We start from the raw sequence: 22,875 nt of genomic DNA on the forward strand, positions 1-22,875 counted from the left end.
GTAGTAGTAGTATACAGGTATATATAATTATATTATTACAACAACAATTTTATTTAAAATATGAAAAGGTAGAAAAGTAAGAAAGTAAGACACAACTTAAATAAGAAATGATGTGTGTGAAATAAAGAAAGAGATAGAGGAGAGATAGAAAATATTATTATTTTTAAAAATAAAAGGATTTAAATATATGAAAAGCTAAATAGGTTTGGGTATTTTACTTTTATACGTCACCGATTTGCCCAAAGAGAACTTTAAATATTTTAATTGTTATTGAGTATGTGAGTTTTTTCTTCTAGATTCTGTGGTAGATCATGCGTGATGCAAATGGTATTACTTCTAATCTTTGTTGGTTGTCTCTCTCTTTACCACACCATAAAAAAAATGGCTTGTACCAACATTGGACTAACTATTGTTGTTGTTTAGGTGAAAAAAACAAAAATAAAGATCTATGTTCTTTCTTCTTGATTTCGAAAACAAATTTAAATTTAGAAACTTTTTTTTAAATACAATCAAATTCAATATGCGCACCTCTTTAAAATGACCACTCTCAATTCATACATCGATCACTTTTTGATCAAAATTGAAATCAAGCAAAAACCAAAATCCATCAAAAACAAAAGCAAAAAAAAAACCACAATTTGCAAAACCAATCAAACCATGAATTAGACCAAAACAATCATAACATCTCATAGATCTGTATAATCAGAGTGCGGGTGGTTGCATCATAAAATGTGATTGGTATCTCAACTTTTATTATTTTTTGTCCGAATCTTTCTCGTAACCTAAAAATACGTTTGTCCAATAAAAAACAACCCTCTGAAAATAATTTATCATTTGCAAATGAAAAATACAAAAAAAAAAAAAGTGATGGATTCATGCATCAAAAACCACCCTTGCACATAAATTAAGTTGGAAAAAACCCTTCAACAAAAACCCATCACCAAATTTTTAAGTTTTTTTTTTTGTCCTCTATTTTTTAATTTTTAATTTTTATTTATTTTGGTTTTTGCAAAAAAAACAAATTTCATCTTCTTTCGGTCCACCCTAATCCATTAAAACACAGTCATTTCTTGCTAAAGTAAAAATTTTGCAACAGTTTTGTTGTTTTGATCAGATCACTGTGGATGATGTTAAATACAAATTTCTCAGTTTATTCATGTAAGTTGTAAATAATTATTGTACTGTATTTTCAAGGTTTCAAATCCCAAAACCATCTTTTAAAATAGATTATCGAGATGCGTTTGGGGTGGCCACTATTTAATATCACCGATTCAGAATTTTGACAAGATGTTTAATTAATTAATCTACAAATCTCTGAATTATGTGTGGGTGAATCCTTGAATTCACTGATTAAGTGTGGTTGTTGTTTGCACCTGTTTGTTAACGATATTATTTTGTTTTGTCCAACTTTTAATGACCTCTACAACCATACAACTTCCATAAGAAGAGTTGCGATCGATAAAAAAACTTTTTATGTTTTATTTAAAGGTCGGCTGCAGTATATTAATAACTACTAACAAGATTTATAAATCTATATTTTTTTTGATATTTATTTTTGTTTTGTTTTTTTTTTTTTTGATATAGGGGGTTCTGGATCAGCTGGACAATTGTGTCTGGCAAACGATCTGGATGTGAGTGTACCCAGTAAAATAAACCTCAGTCTGTCAAGAGCTCGTGATTGTCGATCCATTGAGAAATCAAACATTGTCAATATCGATATTGAAAATCAACAACAAAAACAACAACTTACAATAAACAATATCACATCAACTATCATCAACAAAAACAACAACAGTTCGTTGTTTTGCGCTACTCCCTCAGTGAAAATCACTGGTGGTGGTTACCATACTGTATTTATTTTCGATCAACCCCAACAAGTCAGTGAAAAAGAAAAAGAAGATTTAGATCAATATCACCACGCCAACAATGCTTACCAGCTCTATGTATGTGGAGGTAATGATTGTGGACAATTGGGCACTGGGTTATCTAACAACATCAATACTCTGACACCCTTGGACTTGTTACCACCAATAGCTAATATCAGTAGAAGCGGTAGTAATAGCAGTAGTAATAGTGACCACAAGGTATTGGAAGCAGCAGCAGGTTGGAATCATACCTTGATTTTAGATTGTAAGTAAAATTTATTATATTCTATTTTTTAATTAAACTATATAGAACTTGATTTTCAAAATGATTGATTTAATAACTTATATCAATCAAAATTAGCAAATGGTTTAGTATATAGTTTCGGTTCAAATAACCATTCGCAACTTGGGTATTCAACCCCCTCCACAACTTCCACATCAAATAGTAGCCCAATACCAAAAACAAATATTAATACTCTGCCAGATTGTAAATCATCCTCCACAAGTGAAATTGAAAATTCTATATCCAATTCTATTAAATCATTAACAACAAACAACTTAGCATCCAATTTAACAACAACAACAACAACTATTCCAACTACTACTTCTACTTCTTCTACTACCACTGTAAAAAAACCAAGATTAATCTTGAAAAGAAAACAACAAAACAACAACAATGTAAAAAATGTTAACCAATTGATACCGAGAGTGATTGAACATCTAAGGGGTATAGCAATTAAGAGTATATCCTGTGGAATGAGACACTCAACTGCAGTTAGTAGCGAGCTAGATCTTTTTGTATGGGGGTGTAATAAGTTTGGACAATTGGGACTTGACGCCAATCAAGATCAAATAGATATACCAACAAAGTTAAAAATAATTCAATTCACCCAGCAGGACTCGGACTCCACTTTATTAGAAGCACAGGCAACAAAGCAGACGAGAAGTAGCGGCATTTGTAGTATAGCTAAAGTAGCTTGTGGAGCAAAGCATACCCTCGTCATGAGTAGCGATAATCAACTTTATTCTTTTGGTAGTAACAAGTTTGGGCAACTAGGACTTGGTGATACACAAGATAGGTTTAAACCAACATTGGTGAATAGTAATAATAATATTTTAATAGATAAAGAGTTTAATATTCAATGTGGATGGAGTAACAGTTGTCTATTTAATAAGGTGGATGGTATTTTATATTTATGTGGTCGCGGTGACTATGGACAACTTGGAAACGGTAAATTTCAAGTGGAACCACAAACTAGTTTCCTACCTCTGCAGAGTCACCCATTTGACAAATCGAGGATATTAGACTACTCGATTGGTTCCGAGCACCTGTTGGTTCTAACAGAGGACCTATCGCTCTATTCATTTGGTTGGAACGAACATTTCCAGCTTGGTCTATGCGAAGATGTCTATCCTGGCTTAGACGGAGAGAATCAATGCCAACCATGTCTAGTTAAACCTATAACCGAAATACTACAGAGCTGTAGTGGCGACTCGGCAGCACCATTCGATGACATCCATCATCAACACCACCATCAAAAAAAATCAACAACAAAGGCTTTTGTAAAGTGTGGTAGTGGTCATTCTTTTATTATTATCCAAAATTAGGAGTGTTTGCAAACAATCAAAAAAAAAAAGCAAACCACTTCAATTTCTCATATTTTTACAATAAAAATTTTGGTATTAATTATTAACCTTGCAACCTTTAATTTTAAGAGATATACACATCTGTGTGTTTATTGATATTTGAGGGAAGAGATTGATGAGATGAGTCATCAATTTAATGATTGAAGTTTTAAAAAATTAATATTTTAATAACTTTTTCTTATAAATAAAAGAAAAGATATATATTTATTTCTTTCATTTACATAATTAAAATAGATAACTAATTTATTTCATACCTTTTATTTATTCACTTTAATTACACCTAAAAACAATGAAACAAGAAGGTAAAATAAAAATATTTAAATATAACCATATATTTCCAATTTTATATTAATATTTTTTATTTTTAGTTGTAAAAGCAATAGTTTTGATCAGTTTAATAAGTTCCAGTAGTTTAGTGGACCAAACAGTTCAAAATGAAGTAAAAATCACAAACTCCAACATTATAAATCCTTTCGATGTAAATACCAGAGCAGGAAGAAGAAAGCATACAAAACTGACGAGAGAGAATCCAAAAATCACACAAAAGTTTAAATGTCATCATAGATAAATATTAAATTAAATTGGGTGTTTGTTATATAGTAGTAATTTTTGTAAATAAATAAAAAAAATAATTGAATATTTTTAATTGTATCATAAATATATTTATATTATATCTGATATCAGAGATCACTTAAATGAATTGTGACGTCTTTTTTTATTATTATTATTAATAATATTATAGTATTATAATAATCACATTATGATTTTAAAATGTGAAGTGTGCATCTTTTAAAGGTAAAGGTTGGTTTGGTATTAATTGTAGATAGTTTGATCGTATTAAATTGATTATTGTTTTTAGGAAATTATTTGTTGAAGTGGTTTGGTTATTTACAAAAAAAAAAAGGTGAGAATGGATTGGTTGGTTGGTTGGTTGATTGATTGATTCGTTAGTTGGCAGCATTTTCATCGTTGGAAAGATCTTCATCATCGTCATCTTCTTGGTCAGCAGATTCATTATTGATTTCACTGTTCAATTGTAGACGTATTTCTTCTTTCTTCTTGATGGAATTCTCTTTCAAGTCGGCAATCTTTTTCTCCATGTGATTCATAATGTCATCGATCTGCAACTTCAACTGATAGTTTAGGTAATCCTCGACCTTCATTTTACCGATATTCACCAAATCATTCTGATCAATTAGCAATTCACTATAAATACTACTACTTCTACTGCTATTATTACTATCCATTATTAATTATTATTTCTTAACCTTATATCAAATCTAACAATATTAATTGTTAATCATCATTGATTCTATAATTTAAGAAATTGATTGAAAAAGGCGCCAAGTTGATAAAAAAATCGAAAACTTTTTTTAAATTTATTTTTTTATTCATTTTTTTTTTTCGAACTACTGTGTTTGGTTTTTTTGTTGATCAAATGATCACACCTTTTTCAGTGAAGATCAATCAAGTACTCTGATGCACCACACCTCTCTTACTTATCTATATTTATATCTATTAAATTAAATTATTGTAATCAAATAGATTAGATAATTATACATACATACATATACATTTCTATAGAAAGTAAAGAAAAGAAAAGAAAAGAGCGGAAGTTGTAAAATAGTGGTTCAAACAAACATAGTAGTAGAAGAAAGAAGAAAGTAGAAGAAGTAAGAGAGAAGAAAGTAGAAGATGGAAGAAGAAGTATTTTCAGATCCACAAGGTAGATTGTTAGCATTGCTAAGAGGTGCAACAACCTCTGATGAAAATACAATCGGTGGTGGATCATCGATCATCAATAGCAATGAACTCTCACAGTTCCTGTGGGCACAGCGCGATCTGTTCAGTGCCAACAAATTCCTACAGTTGAAACCGATCGTAAAAGAGATAAGTGAACAACAACGCAAAGAGATAAGAATCAAAAAGCAATTCAATCTCAATGGTGATATCATAGAGGTTGTCGATGACTTTATCAATATTGCATTCCAAATCTCTGATAAATTGAACATCGATGAGTATCTAGCATGCCAAACACTGGCAAGAGTTGTAAACATGGTAATGTATATACAATTAATATATATATCATTCAATTAACTAACAAACAAACAAACAACATATTTATATAGACATCTACACGTGATGCAACTTTATTGATAAATCAATGTGAAGAGTATCTATATCAAGCAAGATCATGTTATTTAGATACACTAAGAGAGATTTTAAATGTAATTATTGTTTAGTTAGTTTTTATTGTTAGTTATGTAGATATGTAGATTAGTTACTAATATATTGATATTGTTATAGTTTTTGAATACAGATGACGACAAATCCAAAAGAGATATATTACAGATGTTTATGTGTGAGTTGTTATCGCAACACAACGATTGTTTGGTCACTGTACTACTAAGATTGTTAGAAGAGAAGATCAGAAATATAACTGTTCCTACCAATCAAAAGGAATCTACCTATAGACTACAGGAATGTCAAAAGATCGTAGATTGTCTATTCTTGATAAGTTTCCAGGTAAGTAATAATAATAATAGTAATATAGATATGTTCTATTATTAAAACATCATCATTATCATTGTTTTCTAACATATTTATTACTACTATAGTTTACATTAAAAGAAGAATCAATTAGATCTCTCATCTCAAAGTTAAAAGAAGTTTCAAAGTTATATTCGAATCAACAACCAAACAATACATTATATTCACCATTATTCCAAGTATGTATTAAAGAGAAGCATACTTAGTTAGATATTATTATTACTTTACTAACCAATATATATCTAAATATTTAGATTACATTTACATTATTATTGAATATCTTTGTTATATTTGTAGAATCAAAGGTATTACTAATGAATCCACACGAACATAAACCAACAGTAAACACTGCATTGACATCCAATACATTCTTGACTAAAGTAGAAGCAGATATTACATCGGATTGGGAACATAGTAAGTTATTCAATATTGACAATATATAGATAGATAGATAGAGAGATAGAAAGAACAAAGATTATTAATCATCATCATCAATTACAATATTGTTATTATTTAGATTTATCAATTCAATCAACATTACAATCAGTTTTCTATTTGTTAAAGTTAAAGGAATCAGCCAATGATTTCGATCAATGGTCACAACGTGCATTCCCAAAGGATCGTAACCCAGCAGAGTTTCTCGCTCGAATCGTCGAATTCCAAGAGTTCAAGAACAACTCACTAAAGAACTTCTACCTCTTTGTTTTAGATGAATATTGTTGTTCTTTGATACAATATTTCCCAATCAATGATAAGATGAATTGTATGTAAACGAAACAAAACAAAACAAAACGAAACGAAACAAAACAAAACAAAACAATTTATTAACATTCAAATTAATAATATTATTGTTGATATTTAGATCTACCATTTTTAAATAGTTTCAATCAATTGATGATCGGAATCTACTCGAATGGAATGCAGAGTTCAAAGAAGTTCTGGGAGTTTGCAGAGAACTGTGGATATCTAAAGTCGTTGTGGTTGCAAATACCGAACGTTTTGATTACTTTGTCGTTCAGGATGATGGCGGCACTCACTGTGTGCAACGGTATCGAGGTGTACAACTTCTTCACCAAAGACTCTGCACAGTTCACATGGAACAAGATCCTGCAACACATGCAATTCTACATTGAGAGTTTGAATCAGCCAAACACCGAGTTGTCGCCGTCCGACACCGAAGCACTCAACGCCTTCCTCTGTCTCATCACCGAGGTCATCAACTACTCGCCGCATCTCGCACAGATGCTCAGCAGAAGCACACCGATCCTATTGCTCTTCTTCCGTTACGTGACAGCGCCAGTCTCTGTCGGTTTGAAATCCACTACACTCAAAGCGATAACAGCTTGCGCAAAGTATCCAATTTATGTTCCAGATGTATGTATTGTTTGTTTATAATATAGTTATTGTTTGTTTGTATATTAACTTGTTATCTTCTCTTTTAGATTTGGAAGCTATTAAATGAATCAGAGATATTCCCAAGTGGTTTGAGAATGGAATCACAAAGCTCAGAACACGGTGAATTCCCTTTCACTCAGCAGTTTCTCGAGTTGTTCTATCAGTTGATTCAAGGATCGCCGTTCTTGTTTGATCGCTCGAATGACAGTGTGATGCAAGTGTATCTCGAGCATATCATGAACTTGTTCTCGTCGTTCAACAACAAGGCATTCAACAACATCTTGGACAAGTGGAAATTCACACTGACCATTCTCAACATCTTTGTATTCTGTCTCTCTCATTTCAAGTCGTCGATCATCAACCATGTCATCGATCGTAAACATCCAGTCTATCCACTCTACATCGAGTTGACAAGAGAATCACACAACCTAACACTTCAAACAATTATAAATATAATTGATACAGCTACAAATGAAAATGTATGTATATGTAATGATTAACATGTTATAGAGACGAACAAGCAAATCTAACTTTAGTTATTTATACACCACAGGTTAATCAAGAAAGTATTTCAAATGATTTGTTCCAGAATACATTATGTAGATGTTTAGATATCTTGTTGTTTGTGTCGGATAATACTGTCTATTCGTTGGACGACGCCAAGTCGATTGTTACTCATTTGTCTGCGTTACAACCATCGCCTATTATCAGTATTGCCAAGTTGATAGATCATCAGAACCGCGAGATAGCATTGAAAGCGTTGCGTTTGATCTACTCTTTCGAGATCTACACTCAGCGTATATCTTCGTTGTTCTTGGTGTCTTGTCCCGACGACATTCTCGAGCGGTTCGTCAAGGTGCTAGAGTACATCGAGCAAGACCAAGAGCTGTTTACCGGCGGCTACTACCAGCAATCCGTTCAGTTCCAGCAGTACGCTTCGAACTCTATTCAATGGACGATTGCACAGCTCATTCTGTTCTGTCTCGACAAGTCTGCTTACACCTCGAACTACACACTGGCGCACTTCCTGCTCGGTTGTCCGTCGACCTACGATCTCTCGACCGACTTTGAGTTGAACTCGCGTACCTGCTTGACGGTGATGCTGCGCAAGGTTGCGAATCGCGATTTCGTCGCTCGCTATCCACACTTGAACGACTGCTACCACGAGATCATCAACAAGATGACATGCAATCCGTCGACAAGTAAACCAATGATATCGTTCCTCCAGCAGAGTTACTATCGCGACAGTATCTCGGTGCTGCGTCAACAGATTGCTGTGTCGCCGCAGGAGAGAACCAAGGATGCCTATATCTCATCGCTGGCGTGGCTGCTCAAGACGATGGCCGTCACCAATCACACCACTTCCAACCTCACCATTAAGACCTACTTTGCCAGCTTGCTCGGCAACAGCGACCAAAACATTCAGGTGCTCTCGATGTTCAATGCGATCGACCTCAGCTTCCCGGAGCTGCACAAACCTCGCTGTTTCGAACTCTCGCCAAACCTCGAGAGCCAGTGCATCACCAGCATTCGCGATTGCCAACTGATTAACCTGCCAGTGTTGCGTCGTCATCTCGAGAAGGACGGTCGTTACCAATCGAATGCCGACATCGACAAGGAGATGGATACATGTGCACGACTCAATGCCTACATCTCGCTGCTCGGATCAAAGTCGCGTGCTCTCGAATCCTGGAAGTTGTTTGTCAACGAGAGTTTGATTCAACACGATGTTATCATGTCGATCGACGAGATAGTCCCACTCGCAATGCTACAGCGACTGGTAGTCGATTTCGCCAACGAACGTTATCCAGTGAATTGCGGTGTCTCCATTGGTTACACTATCCTCTCGTTGCTCTACGTTCTCAAGGTCAAGAAGGATTCCTATCCACTCAGTAGTTTCAGCGAGACACTCGAAACCAAGATCAAAGGTATCTTTGAAGCGTTGCTTCAGACCGTGTTGAAGTCGCCATACCAGCCAATTAGAGGTATCGCTTATATTGCCATTGTCAACTATCTGCAATTGACGGCATCCGATGATGCCGCGGCCAAAGCCAGAGATTCACCTTTCGGTTTGTCAGTCTCTGGAAGTTCCAGTATCAATGGAATGCATCACTCTCGTATGAATCCAGAAGATGCCAAGTCAATCGAACGTTACAATCTGATACTCTTGGCAAAGGTGGAGGATCGTTTCATCCGTATTTTGGCAGCGGATTGCAATGCCTTTGCCAGTGGATGGAAGATTGCCGCTCTGAGTTGTCTCCAGGTGCTTCTCTCGCTGGACGTTCACCGTGGTAATCGTATTCTCAAGTACATCGAGGATAAAGGTTTGGTTGGAACTCTGATTGCCGAGTGTTCCAGCTATCTATCTGACAGCTGGGAATCCGTCGGTATCAAGGAGCTCAGACTCTACGAAGCACAGATGTCGTTGCTTCTCTGTATCTCACAACAGGGTGACGGTGTGCGAGTGTTGATGAGCAACAACGTCATCAATTGTCTACAGCAATGTCAGATGTTCAACTACCTGCCGTCGGAGCAAGACGAGGAGTCGATCTTCTCGCACCTCTTGCTACCGGCACTGCGTCTCATCGCTGGAATGTTCTTGTTGTCCAACGATCGTATGGATGTCTACAACCAGATCACCAACTTTACCAACACACACAGCGATTTGCTCAAGACCATCCTGTTGGATTCCCATCAACATCCATCGACTGTCACTCTGGAGATCCTGCAGCTGACCGTCTACATTTACACTCAGCTCGCCAAGCATCAGACCGTTGCCAGCCAACTTAGCAACAAGCTTCAAGCAAACAAAATTCACTATTCTCTACTCTCGCTGCTAACCAAGTACACCAAGTTCAACGCATTCTCCGATATCGATGCCGCCAACGATGAGCAACAAGAGATGAAGAACAAATTCGAGTACACCAATCTCAAAGAGAAACGTTCACTCTTTGAAGTTGAAGTAAGAAATCAGGTATCCTTAATTTGTAGAGATCTAATTTTATATTGTAGAAGAGTATCAATTTTACCAGGTAACTACTACTCAAAATTGAATTTGCTATTTAATAATTCCAATTAATATTAATATTGTATTATATTCTTTTTCTCACAGAATCAAAGTTTGGTACAATCTGTTTCAATTCATCATTTGTTAAAGGACAACAACCGACTTTGACAACTATGGATTTACCACTCAAATATTTAACCAATTGTTTGGTGGACTTTTATCAAACCATTGATGTCATCACATTCTTTAATCAAAATATAGATAATTATGAACAATTATCAAATTTACAATATAAATCTGTAAGTGTAAATTGTAAACAAATGTAATAATAATAATATTGACTATTATTTTAAACATCTATAGATATTGCAAAATGAAAATTATCAAGATTTAAATGTTACTCAAAGAAATCAATTGGTATTACAAAAGCTCAAAGAGAAACTCAACTTTTATCAACTCCAACACGATCTATTAATGGAAAACATTGAAACCTTGTTGGTTCTTATTGTCTCTCATGCCTACTATTATACTCATTCCGTTAGTTATCTATTCACTCACCCACTTGTTCAACCTAATTCTCCACCTCTACTCTCGGCATCTACCTCCTCGACACCAGTCACCACACCCTTTAAACAATTGAATGGTACACCATCGATGAATGGCAGCGGTTCACTACCACTCCAACTCAGTGACTTGAATGCCAACAACAAGAGCCAACAACAAACTCCACAATCGATATTCTTGGACAAGAAACCAACTGGAACTCAGAAACTAATGAACTATTTCTTTAAAAGCACTCAACACACTCCATCCACCCCGATTTCATCAAACTCTATTACCACCCAATCACTCTCCCAATCACAAAGACCTCAGATTCAAACTCCAACTTCACTTATCACCTCTACTTCCACTCCGGTACTCTCTTTCGACGAGAGCAGGGATTTCCTCACAAAACTAAGAAATGTCTTTGAAAAAGAGATACCATCACTTAATAAGAGATTATTTGATTCTATATTAACAATTCCAAAGGTAATTATAAAAATCATTTTATCATATCATCTTCCAAATAACCAACTAACAATAATATATTTATTTGTTTTTTTATTATTTTAGAAATCAATTATGATTGAATTATTAATGAGAAAATTAGATGATCTTTTTAACAAACAATAAAATAAAACTGACAATAAAAGAATATATAAATTAAACAACAATTTTTATTTCTTACTAATTAAATAGTCTGTAGTGGATAACAGGGATTTACTATTGATTGAATCCCAAATCCACAATGAATTTACAATGGTTGCTTTACTATTTTCCTTGGTAAATGCACGTAACAGTTCTTTTTTCGACTCATTACTAATGATATGTGATACTTGTGGAGAAAGGGTTTCCAATATCTGGCCACCATAACTAATAATGTATCTCTTAAGTGTGTCAATGTCATTGAGCATCGTTGGGTGAAGATAGATTTCACAGCCAGAGAAGAAATCTGGTAATGTAAATTTCTTTGGTTTCGAAGTTACTGCCTTGCTACTATCATCTGTTTTGGTGGTTGAGGTAGAGTCATTGGTTGGTGCTTCGTAATCAGGATTGGTTGGATCGTAAAAGAGATATTCATTCTCATCGATGATAACATCGTTCTGGAAACAATCTTCGATCCACTTGGATGTGACAACCAATCCACCGAGACGATCGACATGTGTCGACAGCTCACAAGCTGCGTCACAAATGAGATGAGTGGTTTTCGAGGCACCGACTGGTATCCAACTGGTTGAGACTTGTCCACCAAACGAAGAAATGATATTCTCCCACTTCTTGATGTTGGCAGGCGGCAAATTGTTGGCAAACACCGCATTGACACCCTCGAAAATATTACTCAATGGCAATGCTACTTCGTCTGCAGCCAATGGATCTTCTTCCTCGCTGTCAGCCTTACGTTTGCTTCCACTTCCAGTTTTGGTGGTACCAACATCGCTGGTATGAATAAATACACTGACAGCTTTATCATACAACTTCTTTACATAGAGTTCTTCTAGAGTTGCCCATTTCAATCCTGGGTAGTTTGGTTTTACTGAATGAACCGATTTGATATCCTTGTGTTTGGCAATAGAGAGTACCTGTGTTAGAGTCTCACCAAATTCTTCGACTTCAAAAGTATGGCTGTCGGCCTTTGATTCCGGTGCTTTGACACAGGATACATTGCAAACATAGATTTTGTTATCACCTTGTACTACTTTTGTGGTTCTAATTTCTCCCAAAGGTATTGGAGATTTAACAAAATCATCTTCAACATTCTTCCATTTCTTTGAAATCGCTCCTGGAACACCTGCATTTCTCCATTTTCCTGAATTATCAGTATAGTTTATTATTATCTAAAAAGAAAGAACATAACATGTTAATAGTTGATAAATTTTTAATTATAAAATTATATTTTTTATCCTACTTACAGTACAATTCTCTTTATCATTTTTAAATGGATCAGTTATATCTCCTTGGACATAAATGACTTTACCCTTTAGTTTTGTGCTGTTGCTTGATAGAGAGGATTTAGATGATGAAGTAGTGGTGGTAGTGGTGGTGGTAGTGGTCGAAGTAGTAGCTGTTGTCTTTTGTTTTTTGGTAGCTGTAGTAGAGGTTGTCGATCTTGAAGCCGGTTTGATTTCTTCATCGTCGGAATCATAGGGTACAATTTTAACATCCTTTGCCAAATCCTTTAGTTCTGCAAATTTAGTAGATGTTGCCCAATCTTTGTCTTTACGAATCTTTACGATTCTTGGGAAACGCATAGAAAATCCAGAGGTATGATGCTTGGTTCCTGTGAGTTCAGCCGATTCCACTTCAAATACCATAGCTTCTTTTGGATCCTTCACAATGAAATCCGGTGTGTATGCCTTGAGAATATCCAACCAGGGTGGTACCTTTGTGGAATCTTTTGAAATCTTTATCATCGAATTCTTTACGATTGGCTGAAGCTTTCCGATGGCAGCATCATCCAGACCACCGCTAACCTTACAGACTGTCTTGTATGTTTCTGTTTCCTCGTCGTAGCAACACATCAGGAATACCGTTACCAAACCACCGCTTGTTCCAGTTCCATAGTAACCACCGATCGCCAGGAGATCGGCACTGTCTGCCATACCGGCGAGATAATCCTTCTTCACTTTGATCCAATGACGACAACCCGGTTCGTAGACACTAGTGGAATCCTTAATAACCAAACCCTCCAGCTTCTCTTTGAAAGTACGATTCAGGAGTGCCACCAATTTCGGTTTATCCTCCTTTCCAGCGATCTCTGTAATCTCTGACAACTCGACACGATGCTGAACCACATTGACATTGCTCTCGAGAATCTCACGACGCTTCGAAATCGGTAGATCAATCAACGACTTGCCATTGAGATATAAGATATCAAACAGGAATACACAGACTGTTGCATCGGTGAAACCATTCTTCTTGTGAATACCGAGTGTTCCAAAAGGAAGCGGCTTCGAAGTCTTGGTATCCATCAACAGAATCTCACCGTCCAAAATAATAGAGTCGGCTTTCGTTGCCTTGGGAATGTATGGCTTCACCTGCTCCACCTTCCACGATTGGACCGGTTTCAAGTTTCTCGAGAAACAGAAATAGTCGTTGCCTTGCTTGTGAATCTGGATACGCTCACCATCGTATTTGATCTCCGCATAGAAGAGCGGACCGCACGCAGAGATCACGGCATCCGCTGACTTTAACGCTTTCGGTAGCATCGGTTTGATCGGTGTCATCAGCTTCAACGAGATACCGAGCGATCCCATCTTCATTGCCGAGCCATCGCCAGCACTCTTCTTGTCGAATCCACCGCTCTTTATAGTATCGATGACCGCACGCAAGTTGTTGGCCTTTCTGTAGGCATCCATCGCTTCGGGATGCAACGCTTCCAAAAAGTATTTGGCACCCATATTTATCTTCAAATCGGAATCGATGATACGATTAACCAATCGCCAATCGAAAGCAGTGCACTTCTTGAGGAATTTCGAAATCGCTTTCACTTGATCGTCAAACTTTGATATGGTTGTCAAAACATCCAAGAACTCATCGACCTGTCCCAGTGTCAAAGTTGATTTAGTTGGAATATTTTCTTGTCTTTGATAAAACTATAAATAATCTATTAATATTATGTTTATTTTAACAACAACTATGGTTTATCATTAATTTACCTTATATGCAGTCTCTGTTACATCACCTTTATCAAGATCGGCAATCATTTCATCTAGATCTTCATTCCAGACTTCAGCCAAGATCTTTACCATTTGTTTATCTTTGATTCTAAATACTCTTTTATCTTCTTTAACCAACAACAGCTTTGCCAACAAGTATAAATCGCCACTACACAAATAAATTATAACTAATTAGATATTGATTGTTTTGAATACCCCAATAGTTTACTTTCTAGTAAACTTACTCGAATTTATCTACAAACAAAGCTACGATCTTTGATTTACCGGTGTGTGAACTCTCATTCTCCAATTCTTTACATAACTTATAAAATGAAAAAAATGAACCTGTCTTATCTGACATGTCTATAGTTAAAAGTTAGATATAAATAAAAAACTATAAATAAATTTAATTAATGAAATTGTTAATGCTTTAACGATATCGATAACAAAAATTATTTATCATATTTAAATTGATCTAATTAATATCCTGTTACTGGGTGAGGGGTGAAAAACAATTTTTTTTACAAGAATTTTGAATTATTTTTTACACGATCATTTCAAATTTTTAAAGAAATAAAAGTAAACATACTACATATTAAACAAAAAAGGAAATCTTATTCAAAGTTTTATTTATTTATTGGAAGTTTCAAATAATTTTATTAATGGAATGAATAGATGTTTGAGAGTTGACCACCAACCATGATTTCTATGGTGATCGGATCCTCATTGTCAATGTTACCGATTTCACACTCGGCGAGCTTACTGTTTCGGAATGTTGTGCATATTACATTGCGATCATTATAAACCAATTTGATAAAAGAGTCTGATGGGTTATACGATACACCGAGATCAACAGGAACAAAATTCGATCCAAAGATCTGGATGATCGAATCTTTGTATTTAACAGATGTAATCTGTGGTTTAAAGTAGGAGATTGTGTAGTTTTCTAAGATTTCAGGTTGATAGGATAGCGCAACAACTGACAATGATAGATTCTTTCCGATTCCAGGTGGGATAAAGCATTCTATGAATTCATTGAATGAACTACATGGTATGACAATCGAGTTTATATGAATTTCGATTCCATCATCATAGAATAATCCGAATCCAGATCCATTAATTCCAATTAATCCTCCTGTAGTTTTGAAATTTGAGATTAATAGATTATCTGAACTGGCTGGATTAAAATGGAATTCGGATATCGTTGATTGATCACCTGATTGAACGATCAATGATTGATTAGATGATTCAAATTCTAATTGGAATTCGATTCTACCATTTGTATAATTGTTGATTTGAACTTGATTATCACCAATATAAACAAGTGGTGGGAGGTCTGAATCTTCTTCATTTCCAAAACCATTACCAAATATTAAGATCTTATCATTTGGATCTCCAAATGGTGGAAGGAATCCCATAATCTTTGGACCATCGAAATTGAATGATTGTTGCTGGACTGTATCGATATTAAAAATCGATCTTTGATCATCGACAAAGACTGTAATCGATCGATAGTCTCCAATAGCAGATGGTGTCAAGCATACAATTGATTCAGAATCAACACTGATAATCGGTTGACAAAACAGAGTTTCATCGATTAAAACTTGTAAATTCATTGCATCCATTCCAAAGTTTGAACCAGAAATCGTTAAATTATCATTTCCATGACAATTTAAAATCTTTGGTTGGATTCCTGTGATTATTGGTGGTTGATAAGAGAATATAAATTTCGATCTTTGAATGTTGAAGATTGTTTGTTGTGTTGATATGATAATTTCATGATTACTTCCAACTCCATTTGGTACTTGACAAACTAATTGTTGTGTTGATAGCAATTCATTGTTATGACAGGGCTTCTCTCCAATCGAAACAATCATTGAAGAATTGAATCTAATTCCATTGATAGTTATTTTATATCCACCATTGGTCGGACCTGTTAATTGATTTACTGATGTGATGATTGGACCAACACCTGAACAAATCGAATCAAATCTATTTGATTGATAATCTTGTTGATTAATCATTTGGATATCACATAATTGAGAATTGATTGTTGAAATTATCATTCCATCAAAATCATTTGTAATATATCCAATGTAATCGACTGGTTTTGGATGATAGAAAACTTCGAAATCTCCAAAACTGGTTTTACTGGTTGTCTTCAAAAGACTTTCTAGAATAAAAGTGATTGAAACAATTGAAAGTGGTGATGAAAGAGTAATTCTTGTTCCAGTTGTTCCAACTGATTGTAATTGAAGTTTAATATTGTTTCCAGGTTGATAATAATTCAATTCTTCAATGAATTTAATTGGTTGATTATGATATTGGTGGAAAGGATCTACGATGAGAGTTTGAATTGCTTGACTTTGACCATTGATTGAAATCCATTTATCAAATGATAATTCAAGTTTCATTGTTTGATAAATACTTAAAGAAGTAATATCACTTGAATTCAATAGATTTGTGGAAATCAATTGTTGGACACCACTCTTGCTTTCTGATTCATCCTTTGATATTGAGCTTATTGAATTTTGATTATTCGATGATAACAACGAATTTGATCGATCGAATGATTTCAATTTCATCAGATTCAAAAGACCAAGCTCAGTATCATCAATCATCCTTGTTTCTAATCTATTCTTTTCGAGACAGATCTTGAAATTATAGATTGTTCTATATTGACTTGGAATGATCCAATATAATGATGATAATGAATCGATTGATTGAGATTTCATTTTTGTCATCTTTATCATTGCATTTAGTAACACTGACGGTGGAATAATATCATTTGAAGTTCTTCCAGAATTGGCATAATTGTTGTCTTGACACATCATAGCCCAAGCTGCTCTTGCGTTTGTCTTAAATACAGAATCATCCATATCTACATCACTTTTTGATTTAATATTAAAAATTAGTTTGATATTAAGATTGTTTTAAAAGAAAATATAAGTACCCTTTATTACTAATGTCTGAAAATCCAGGAACAACAGTAAAACATGAATTAATTAAAGATGTATCTGACTTTCTAAAATTCTAAATTAATAAATAAATAAATTAGTCTTAAAATTGGAATTTTTCATAATAATTAATTAATATTTACATTGAATAATTTCTTTGAAATTGCAAAGATTACACCATTAGCCCAATTTGGTTCATTGGTTCCAATTGAAAATGAAATTTGATTTTGAACATTTGCTTGATAATAGATATAATGAAGTGTCATAAAATATGCGATTTCTTCTTCGTAACAACTTTGGAGTTCGCTTCTGTATATGGTTGGTGGATTGAAGTGGTTGGAGAGTGATGGAGCGAAAACAAATTGATAGAAATTTCTTTTTGGATTCTCAAACATTGTCATGAATTTTGAAGTGAAACGTATCAATCTGAAATCATCATTATTTTCAAGCACGAATTTTTTGTTCTCGAGAGGTAAAGAATATTGAAGATCCCAAGTTTTTTGATCATTTACCAAGGGTGGATATGATACTTGTGTTTGGGGTTTCGTAATGGGTGTAACTCGAGCATTCTCTTTTGAACATTGAATGAGATCATCTCTAAAATCACAAATTGATCCAACTTTTTCATCGAAAGCAATGTAATGAACTGAATAGATATCATTTGCAACATAGTCTTTGATATCTTGTTGTTTTTGTTCTGGAAACGTATTAGGTTGAACTGAACTAATTGATTGCTCCTCTTTTGGTGCAACATTTTCCTTACTTGTTCTTAGAACTTGGAGTTCAAGAATAATATCACAATACCCCTTTGGAGGTATCTTATCGAGATAAAGATTCTGCTTTGGATATTTCGAAAAGTATTGATCATTGATATAATCTTTAATTTCCAAACTGATCAAAGGATGTTGGTCCACTCTAAAAAATAGAACTGGTTGCTGCATTGTAAAGAATAAACCGATAGAGTCCTTTCTAAATATTTTGATATCGTTAATATTTAATTCTTATCTTATTCTATAAAAGGATTTACATACGATGTCATCAATGTAATTCGTTCTCCTTCACCTAATAAATTATATGTATCATATTTTCGAACCATTCTATTGAATTGATAAACAAGAGTAGGATGATAGAAACAAATGATACCACCTGCTCTTTGACCTTGTCCATTATGACGATTGCTATCACCAACACAGAAATAGTTGTCCTCTATTTAATATAATTAATTAAAATTTTATAATGTTTAACTATAATTCTATTAAGTAATATATACCATTATCATTTTGCACCTCAGTTGAATATGTTGGATAAACTGGAAATCCTAATTTTGAATGTTCATAAAAAGCTGAGGCAAATCTATTAGTGATATATTTTCCATATTTTGACTTTGGTGAAAGATATTGAGGAAGTTCCAAATGTGCAACATTGATAACTTGTTCAGTTGGTCTCATTTGCATAATTTTATATTGATCGTCTTTCGTAAACACATTGGAACAAGACATTTGAACAAACATCTTCTTTTTGAAATGATCTGCTACTACCATCCATAAGTCAACTCCATCGTGATATACATTATTAAACTTCTCAAGTCCGGTCCGTTTCTTCAAGATATACTTTGATCTGGTTGGGTTTTCGAATAGACCATCTTCTCGATAGTAATTATTTCCAATTTTCATAAAATATTTCATTTTCAAATCGTTTCCAATTGTTGTGAATTCTGAATTCCAATAGCAGATATTGTCAAGATTGTCGTTTCCATTTCTAATATTTTTCTCACAAGCATCCCTATAAATTTTCGACCATGATGAATCTTTTTTGATCAAATTATACATATATTTATAATTCTCCATTCGAGGTGATTTGACTATATCCTTAAACACATTTGAAGAAAAAACCTTTACAGAGTTCTTTACCATATACTCTGCAACTTGCTCCATATTATCAGTGTTGTAACAAAAGAAATGTTGACTGAAAACATTCTTTCCAAGAAACTTAATACCTTCATATGGTGTGTTAAATTTCATACCATCACCTTTATCTTCGTATGATGGAAATATTGGATTTGAATGTTGAATATGAATTCCAAAGACTTGACCATCAACCTCATCCCAAAGTGAAATTCCTTTACTATGACCGTATCTGTCGTCTATAGTACCATCATTTGCTTTTTTCTCTATTCTTCCTCCCCAATCATCTCTACCTCCAATTTGATCATTGTAATAGATATGATAGGTTGCAGGTTGCATAACAGTTGATTCCAATGGACTGAGTGGCATTTGGTCGAAAGGTTTGAGATGTTGAAGATTGTCAAATAGTTTCAATTGATCCATTGTTGAGTCAATATATAAATAGGATTCGGTTTCACTTTTGGCAATTTTATAGATAAACCACCAATCAACAACTTCATTGGTCACACCATAAGTTGGCCGTTGTCCAAGACATGAAACCAAGTCAGACTTGTACTCTATATTGGCATCAGATTTGATACCATCCACTATAACGAAAACATTGAATATTCCAACGTTTTTCAATTCTGGAAGAATACATGAGATTGTATTTCCATTATCCAGAATCTGAACGGAATGACATTCAACATCACCAACAATGACTTGGACTTGGTTTGGATCATTTGAAAATTCACTACCATATATCATTATTGTTTGTTGAATTCGATTTAAACCTCTGTTCGGTTTTATTTTTGAAACGACCGGACCTTGGATTTTGATGAAATACTCTTGATATTCATGATCTATAGAGAAACTGTCGGTGACGAATAAAGTAACTGGATATGATCCAATGAAAAAATATGGAATATCACAAAGAATACGATCTTCGGAAAAAATAGAACATGTTGACATATCTAAAAGATATTCTGTTCCTATTTGAATCGATGTTATAAAATCCAAGTGCAGACCTGAAATTGCAAAGTTTTCATCATCTTGCTCGAATAAAGTGAAAGTTGGTTCATAATATGTGAATTGAAGAATAGTTAAAAATTCATGGTAAGAATGAAAAAGAATCGATATTTCGACGGTTGCAGGACCATCTAATTTTGGTGGAACCAAAAATGAGAATTTCTTTTTATCGATAATTCTGATTGATTTTGAATCGACTTTAGTATCTTTAATCCTGATGGTCATATGATCATTTGAAAAAAGATCAAATGGCAGATTACTGTATTCTACTTCGATTTCGGTTTCAGAGTAAACATATCCAACCGTTGGAGTCATTGTGATGATGGGATCTACCACTGAGAAAATCATTGGTGGGGATAGAATTGAACCGTCAAGACTGGAATATAATTCTATAGTATGATCTCCTATTGGTAAGCCTAATTTTTCAATATTCAATTCAATCTTTAAAAGATTGTAAGATACTAATTTCGAATCTATATGTTGTCCATTTAATAAAACATCGGTGAAATCTGGTAAATGTTCTGTTTGAATATTTAAATACCAAACACCGTCTCTATAGATCTCTTTGGGTTGAATATCTATAATAGTTGGCTTTCCAATAAAAGTAAAAATCTTATCATCAAAGGAAATTTGATTTCCACCAATATTTAGTTCCAAAGGATATGAACCAATGATATTGGTACCAGTTGTATCGAAAATACAAATTAATTGGGTATCACTTCTTTGTGTAGCTTGACAACCAACATTTCCAAATGAAGCAAAATCCGATTCACCAAGATATCTTCCATTTATCGAAATCTGAAACTTGGTATTACTGTAAGCTATCAATGGATAAATGCTTGAAACGATAGGTCCTGAAAAAAAAAAAGATTATTAAAATTTTGAGATTCTTTGAATTCCTGACAAATAGTACATACGATAAATAACAAAGCTAAGAATTCCTTTAACAGATTGACCATCAATAACAGCAATGATTGGTAAATCCAATTCATTTTGACCATCTGGAATTGGATCGGTATGTGTGAATTGACAGATTACCCAATTTGGTGTAATCTTTTGTACTGGGCATATCTGACCACCAATTATGATAATAAAGTTATTACGATCATCAACAAACGATTTTCCAAAAATAGTTATTTGATTGCTATTTGATATACTTCTTGATGGTCTAACTCTGAATAATGAAGGCACTTCATAACTGAAATACAAAGCTTGTACACCTTGCGACAGTCCTTCAGGATATATGAAAACATTGAAAACTTTGTTTTTGTCTTCTCGGTAGTTTGGAATGTAACATTGGATCTCCGTGCGAGAAGCACTTATCACTTTCAGGGGGAAACGCTCGTCAACATCAACAAAGTTTACATTAATTTCATCATCATCTTCCAACAACAGATTCTTACCTGTTATCGTAAGGATCTTAGTTTCGAAACCTCTTGGGTAATAGAATTCTGGTGTAATACTATCAACAATTGGTGCTATTTTTAAATTAATAAATGTTTATTTTAATTCTTTAATAAATTTATTTTAAAACTTACATATGAAATTAAAAATAAAACCACTAAAAATAATATTTCCATCCTGTCGAAGACTAATACTATAGCTATCTTTACCTTTTGGATTCCAAAGAAAAAAGACAAACTTAAAAGTTACGCCATCATCGAGCAAATCTGATTTCAACAGAGATTGTTTTGTAGAACCAAGGTATAGTTCGGGTCTCCTCATGTCTTCAAGGCTGAAACCAGTTCCGTAGATGGTGAAATAAGTTTTACCGTATTTATAACCAACTAGTGGACTATGATCAGTGATTAATTGCGACTCCACGACAACACCCATTAGAATGAGTAGAATGAAAACATTCACCCACTTAATAGGTATTATGACCTTTGTAAAAATATAATAATTTGATAAGATTGTCTTTTTTTTGTTTATTATGACAAATACTCAAAGAAAGATTTTAAAAAATTAAAAAAATATATATTATTATTCTTGTTTTTGAAAAAAAAAACAAAAAAATGTTATAAAGCAGATATTTTGATTTCGAAAGTTTGCAAGATTCAGAGAAAAATAGATCTAATTTTCAAGTATCCAAAAATTTTGTGCTCGTTCAAACGAGGAGATACAATAGTTGTAGCAATAATATTCATGGTAAATCTGGAATTGTTTTAATAAATATCAATAGATTTGATTTACTATATATCTATTTTCTCTCAAAACAACCATGAATGAAATTTCTTAAGAACGATAACTTTTAAAATACCTTACTTTTATCACAAGATAACTCTGAATTCATTTTAAAAAATTCTCAGAAAAATGGCTCAATTTTTTTTTTAAAAAAAGATAATG

General features: G+C 33.8%; 7 protein-coding genes across 7 annotated transcripts; 4 read left to right on the forward strand and 3 right to left on the reverse strand.

Moving 5' to 3' along the window:
• Positions 1-60: 60 nt before the first annotated feature.
• On the forward strand, positions 61-3,473 carry PPL_08806 (RCC1-like domain-containing protein; the record flags this gene model as incomplete). Its single annotated transcript, XM_020579607.1, has 4 exons — positions 61-68; positions 1,115-1,158; positions 1,585-2,130; positions 2,227-3,473. 4 exons carry the CDS (start codon positions 61-63, stop codon positions 3,471-3,473), a joined length of 1,845 nt encoding a protein of 614 aa, XP_020430282.1.
• A 328-nt stretch (positions 3,474-3,801) lies between these two features.
• PPL_08807 (uncharacterized protein) lies at positions 3,802-4,080 on the forward strand (the record flags this gene model as incomplete). Its single annotated transcript, XM_020579608.1, has 2 exons — positions 3,802-3,814; positions 3,881-4,080. The coding sequence occupies 2 exons, from the start codon at positions 3,802-3,804 to the stop codon at positions 4,078-4,080; spliced, it is 213 nt and encodes a 70-aa protein (XP_020430283.1).
• Positions 4,081-4,459: 379 nt separating this feature from the next.
• PPL_08808 (uncharacterized protein) lies at positions 4,460-4,759 on the reverse strand (the record flags this gene model as incomplete). The annotated part of the gene is made up of 1 exon (XM_020579609.1): positions 4,460-4,759. The coding sequence occupies one exon, from the start codon at positions 4,757-4,759 to the stop codon at positions 4,460-4,462; it is 300 nt and encodes a 99-aa protein (XP_020430284.1).
• A 448-nt stretch (positions 4,760-5,207) lies between these two features.
• PPL_08809 (prespore-specific protein) lies at positions 5,208-8,528 on the forward strand (the record flags this gene model as incomplete). Its single annotated transcript, XM_020579610.1, has 9 exons — positions 5,208-5,570; positions 5,642-5,740; positions 5,865-6,038; positions 6,131-6,241; positions 6,317-6,476; positions 6,580-6,829; positions 7,082-7,436; positions 7,505-7,936; positions 8,169-8,528. 9 exons carry the CDS (start codon positions 5,208-5,210, stop codon positions 8,526-8,528), a joined length of 2,304 nt encoding a protein of 767 aa, XP_020430285.1.
• A 550-nt stretch (positions 8,529-9,078) lies between these two features.
• Positions 9,079-11,637, forward strand: PPL_08810 (uncharacterized protein; the record flags this gene model as incomplete). The annotated part of the gene is made up of 6 exons (XM_020579611.1): positions 9,079-9,892; positions 9,958-10,052; positions 10,213-10,489; positions 10,570-10,763; positions 10,828-11,493; positions 11,578-11,637. The coding sequence occupies 6 exons, from the start codon at positions 9,079-9,081 to the stop codon at positions 11,635-11,637; spliced, it is 2,106 nt and encodes a 701-aa protein (XP_020430286.1).
• Positions 11,638-11,695: 58 nt separating this feature from the next.
• lig3 (BRCT domain-containing protein) lies at positions 11,696-15,021 on the reverse strand (the record flags this gene model as incomplete). The annotated part of the gene is made up of 5 exons (XM_020579612.1): positions 11,696-11,704; positions 11,763-12,839; positions 12,915-14,597; positions 14,661-14,829; positions 14,906-15,021. 5 exons carry the CDS (start codon positions 15,019-15,021, stop codon positions 11,696-11,698), a joined length of 3,054 nt encoding a protein of 1,017 aa, XP_020430287.1.
• A 298-nt stretch (positions 15,022-15,319) lies between these two features.
• On the reverse strand, positions 15,320-22,822 carry PPL_08812 (uncharacterized protein; the record flags this gene model as incomplete). The annotated part of the gene is made up of 9 exons (XM_020579613.1): positions 15,320-17,549; positions 17,614-17,693; positions 17,761-18,586; positions 18,649-18,823; positions 18,888-20,254; positions 20,348-21,383; positions 21,447-22,007; positions 22,068-22,413; positions 22,790-22,822. The coding sequence occupies 9 exons, from the start codon at positions 22,820-22,822 to the stop codon at positions 15,320-15,322; spliced, it is 6,654 nt and encodes a 2,217-aa protein (XP_020430288.1).
• Positions 22,823-22,875: the final 53 nt, after the last annotated feature.

This window comes from Heterostelium album, assembly GCF_000004825.1.
Source record: "Heterostelium album PN500 unplaced genomic scaffold PPL_scaffold9, whole genome shotgun sequence".
Taxonomy (NCBI): domain Eukaryota; phylum Evosea; class Eumycetozoa; order Acytosteliales; family Acytosteliaceae; genus Heterostelium; species Heterostelium album.